The 4426-nt window shown below is 57.6% G+C and overlaps 1 protein-coding gene across 2 annotated transcripts in view; it reads right to left on the minus strand.

The window, feature by feature from the left end:
* Positions 1-4426, minus strand: part of SLC4A11 (solute carrier family 4 member 11) — a gene marked incomplete in the record, with an annotated part of 14885 nt that overhangs the window by 7999 nt on the left and 2460 nt on the right. For both annotated transcript variants that reach the window (XM_014582305.2, XM_027766465.1), the window contains 6 exon segments: positions 348-471; positions 794-875; positions 946-1177; positions 1392-1444; positions 1570-1734; positions 4245-4307. In XM_014582305.2, coding sequence (XP_014437791.1) covers positions 348-471; positions 794-875; positions 946-1177; positions 1392-1444; positions 1570-1734; positions 4245-4307 — 719 coding nt within the window.

The raw sequence follows: 4426 nt of genomic DNA on the forward strand, positions 1-4426 counted from the left end.
GTGGGGAAGCTTGGCCAGCCAATCACAAGAGGGTGGGAATCAGAAGCAGGCCAAAGGGAGGCCCCTATATTGGAATAATATTAACAGTAATTATAAAAAGCATTTCTTTCCATTCAAGAAGGAAATCTAACCTTTGGGCAGCCTCTGGAGAAGTTAAGACCTCAAGCAGGCCCTAGCAAGGACATTCCCAATAAATCCAGGGGGCAGAGGTGACGGGGAGGAGTGAGGAGGGCTTTGGAGGCTGGGACAAAGGCAACCTCCAACTCCAAAAGAGAAGCTCCCAAGGAGAGGGCAACTCAGACCCTCCTTCCCAGGAAGCAAGGCCATCCCAAGACCCCCCCACTCACCATCTTGGGAGGGGCCAGCACCAGGATGACAAAGCGAACCTCACAGGAATTCTCCCCCCAGTTCTGTGCACGAACCAGGCGGCTAATGCACACGTGCCGCTTCTGTAGGCCCTTCATGGTACACCTGGTAGGGACGGGAGGGCACACAGTACACAGTTGTCCTCCTCGGGAGCTGGGGCTTCCTCACAAAAGACGCCTGATTTTGACCCCTGGTAACCTCTGGGCTCCCCCACCCGGAACCTCTGACCTTGACCCCTGGTAATCTCAGAAAGATAACAGACCAAGTGGGATGGACTGCTCAGCCCCTTTCCTCGCAAACTGGGTGGGCTGCAGAGCTGTGCCACTCGCGGTGGGCCAGCCTCTGCAGGGACATGGTACACCCAGATCCAGTGTGACAAGTGGGGGTTGGTGGGAGCAAGCGTGGTGATCGTAGCCCAGCAACTCACAAGATGCAGAGCCACGACTGTTGGTATTGCACCCCCGTGACCGTGGCGGTGACGCCTTGGATGGTGTCTGACAGAAGATGGACTGAGGACAGAGAGGGGTGTCAGCCAACTCACCGCCGTGACCTCCCCTGCCCAGGCCCGCTGGGCCTCACCTTTCCCCTCCATGGGCGCCTCGGGGTCGGTGAAGAGCATGGCCATGAGCAGGTCCAGGCTGCAGTCGGGCTCGACGTAGTTGGGGTCGTTGGCGAAGCGGCTCAGCATGGCCCGCAGCACCTTGTCCAGGGAGGTGGCCGTCTCGTTCAGGATGATGCTGGCCTGCTCCAGGAAGCCGTCCAGGTCCCGGTGCGCACGGATCTCCTCCCTGAAGTTCTTTAACTTCAGGTACTGTGGGGACCACAGGCGCAGACCACATAGGCTCATGAATGAGCCCCTCCTCCGTGGTGGCTGCACCAGGAACACCCCCTTCCCGGAGGCGGGGCCCGGCCTCGGGCTAATCTGAGACCCCTGTGTGGGAACCCAGGAAGCCAGGGGACAAGGAGCAGCACAGGAAGGAAGGGGAGCAGCTGCCCGGGTTCACCAAGCAGGATGCCCCGCTCACCTTGCGGGAGGTGTGGAGGAGCACGCAGCCGCCGGATGTGACTTCGTCCTCAGCTGGAGGAAAGCAGGGAGGACTCAGGGTTCCACTACCCCCAAGGCTTCTCTTGGTAAAGGGGTGCTGCACCTGCCCAATCCCCTGCCCTCCCCACCCCAGCCTGTGCCTGCTGTGGCCCTCGTACCAGCCGTGGCGTGCTGCACCTCGAGGTTGACGTTGACAAAAAAACGGATGCTCTCGCCAGACACGATGGAGGAGTTGACAGTATCAAAGGCCTCATCCCCCAGATTCTCTTCACAGGTCTTAGAGGTGTCATCTGTGTCACACTTGAAGTAGCCTAGAGTCCCAGCTGTCACCAAGAAGGGCCCCCAAAAGGGCCTGGCTATCAGTGCTGCATAATGGGAGAAATGGCCCCAAGCCCAAGGAGCTGGCACCCCTGGGCTGTCCACCCTCAGGGAATGGTGGGAAAGGCCTTGCCAGGCCAAGGAGGCAGAGTATCTGGTCTAGTCCCAGCCCTGCCCGGAGCATGACAGCTGGCACCCAGAGCAGGCAGCTCTGTGCCCAGTGGCTTTCTTTCTTTAGGAAAGTGAGAAATCACAACTCTTCCCTCCTGGGGGATGGCCACACCACAATCCCTTCTCCATCCTCTTTGGGCACGCATGCACATGCACTCTGTGATTTTTTTTTGGAGAAGTTTTTGCTATAGAGTGCGAACGCTTGACAGACAGAGAGACAGAAAATGAGAAATCACTCCCCAGGGGGCATGGCCACACTGCAATCCCTTCTCCTTCATTCTCCTCTCAGGATCTTGGGCACGCACGCACACGTGCCCAGCATGAGTTTAAGCACAGGGTCCGGGACTCGAACCGCGGTCAACTACATGGAAGTCCAGCGACATAGCCATTACGCCAATTGCTAGTCCTGATTATTTTTTTTTTGAGAGATTTTTGCTATAGAGTGCATGCACTCACCAGAGACAGAGAGAGACAGAAAGTTGAAATTACCCTCTAAGAGGGATAGCCATGCCACAATTCCTCCATTCCCCTCCTGGGACTTTGGGCATGCACGCACACGCACCCAGCATGAGTTTTAAGCTGCCAGGTCCAGGACTCAAAACTGCAATGGACTACGTGGCAGTCCAGCAACATAACCATTACGCCATCTGCTATCCCTGCCCTATATGATATTCAAGCTGGGTCCAGGAGTCAAACCATGGTCGTTCATGTTGGAATCCAGCACCTTAAACACCCCATCACCCACTGGCTGCGCCCCAGTGACTTTTCTCCACCATTCTCCAGCTGCAGGAAATCAGGGGCCAATGCTGTTCTGACTCTGGCTCGAGACAACTGTGCCGTTCTTTATGCTTTGGGCCAGGCATGGGAGCAATGATGCCCCTGCCCTTCCAGGACGCCGAGGTTAGGGGACCCAAAGGAAGAGAGCCCCTGTAGTCTCCAGGCCCCTGCTGCCTTGGCCTAGGATCTTAGAGCTCCTGCTCCCAGGGAGAGCAGGTGGGGTGAAGTGTAGATATTGGACATAGCCCGGGATGTAGGAGAGCCTGCTGCCTCTTTTTCTGGGTCTGTTCCTCAATTCTTGCAGCTACCCCACAACACGGGCCCCTTCCTACAGGAAGACTCCCTGGTAACATGCAAATACTGTATCCTCTGAGCCCTGCTGTGGCTCCCTGCAGCCTAAGTAATCACAACCGGCCCTGCTCCCCCCTGCCCTGATCCTTAGCTCTTCAGACCCGGTCCCACTCCCCCCAATTCCCTCATTCTTGAACATCTCAGTTCCTGTCTTCCAGGCAGAGAGCTTACTTCTCAAGAAGGCCTTCAAGACATACTTGGAAGGCTTCCTCCTCTGGGAAGTCTTCCCTGCCTCACTCCTGGTCCAGCCCACATCGCTCCCTGGCTGTCCTTTGGGTTCCCTCTAGCTCCGCAATTGCGGATGCTCCAAGAAAGGTGCCCTTGTTGTCCAGACCCCGCTAGTACTGGACAAACACCTGTGCGGGGACAGGGAAGGGTCAGCAGCACGCCTACACCTGCCAGGCAGTGACTCACCCTGACTCACTTCCACTCCCGCCACCAGCTTCCTCTGCACATCCCAGGCCCTGTTCCCCGATATCCCGCGCTCAGCCTGGGCAGTAGGCGCCAGGCCTCGCCCATCAAGGCCACTCTTCTGGGGGCCTCGCCCTGCCCCAGGCCTGCACTGCATCCGGAGCCCAGAGGGAACTAGTAAACGCAAAGATGTCCTCTCTGCTTTAGTCCTAGAGTTCATGGCAAACTCCCCATCCTAGACCTGCCTTGTTTAAACAACTTGATTCCCCCCGCCTCCCCTCTGCCACCCCTACCAGCACCCACTATTCTCCAGCCCTGTCCTTCACACATTGTCCATTCCTCTCCCCTATCTGAAGCCCAGCGGCCTGGCACACAGAACCCCAAGCGTTCGCCACTATGTCTAAGCACTGTTCCCCTGAACAATCCCCAATGGCCAGACCAGCTCATGGGGCTGGGTACAGGGAAGGCAGCATGAAGCTAGGCCAGAGCCGTGACAGTTCAGCCAGGGCAGGCAGGGACAACTGAAGCCCAGAGAAGTTACGTTTCCTTAAAGGGACAAGGGCAGCACCTCCCGTCACTCTGGGGTCTGAGGGACATGGGCATACACCAAACTTGGCCTAAGGCTGGTCAGACTGGGTGTGCCATGGAGCAGCTGCCCTCCAGGACCACATGGCCCCCAGGGACCTGCCTGCCTAGGCTTGTCAGGGGCTGTCCCACCACAGGGCAGCCTTGAGGAAAGTGGAACACAGAAGGTAGACCAAGTGCCCTGGAGGCTTCTAGGAAGGAGCTCTACACATGCCCTCACCTGACAGGGGCTCATCTGACTCTTCGAGGTATCCATTCTCGGACATGGCGGTGGACGGGCGTTCTGCAAGGGAAGCCAAAGAATTGTCACCAGCCTCACGGACCAGCCCCGGACAGTCTCTTTTGCCCACTGCCCCCCCACTGCACACCAACCCTGCTGATTCCTTCCTTCCTTTTCCAGGG

This window comes from Tupaia chinensis, unplaced genomic scaffold (genome assembly GCF_000334495.1).
Source record: "Tupaia chinensis unplaced genomic scaffold, TupChi_1.0 Scaffold143574_1, whole genome shotgun sequence".
Taxonomy (NCBI): domain Eukaryota; kingdom Metazoa; phylum Chordata; class Mammalia; order Scandentia; family Tupaiidae; genus Tupaia; species Tupaia belangeri.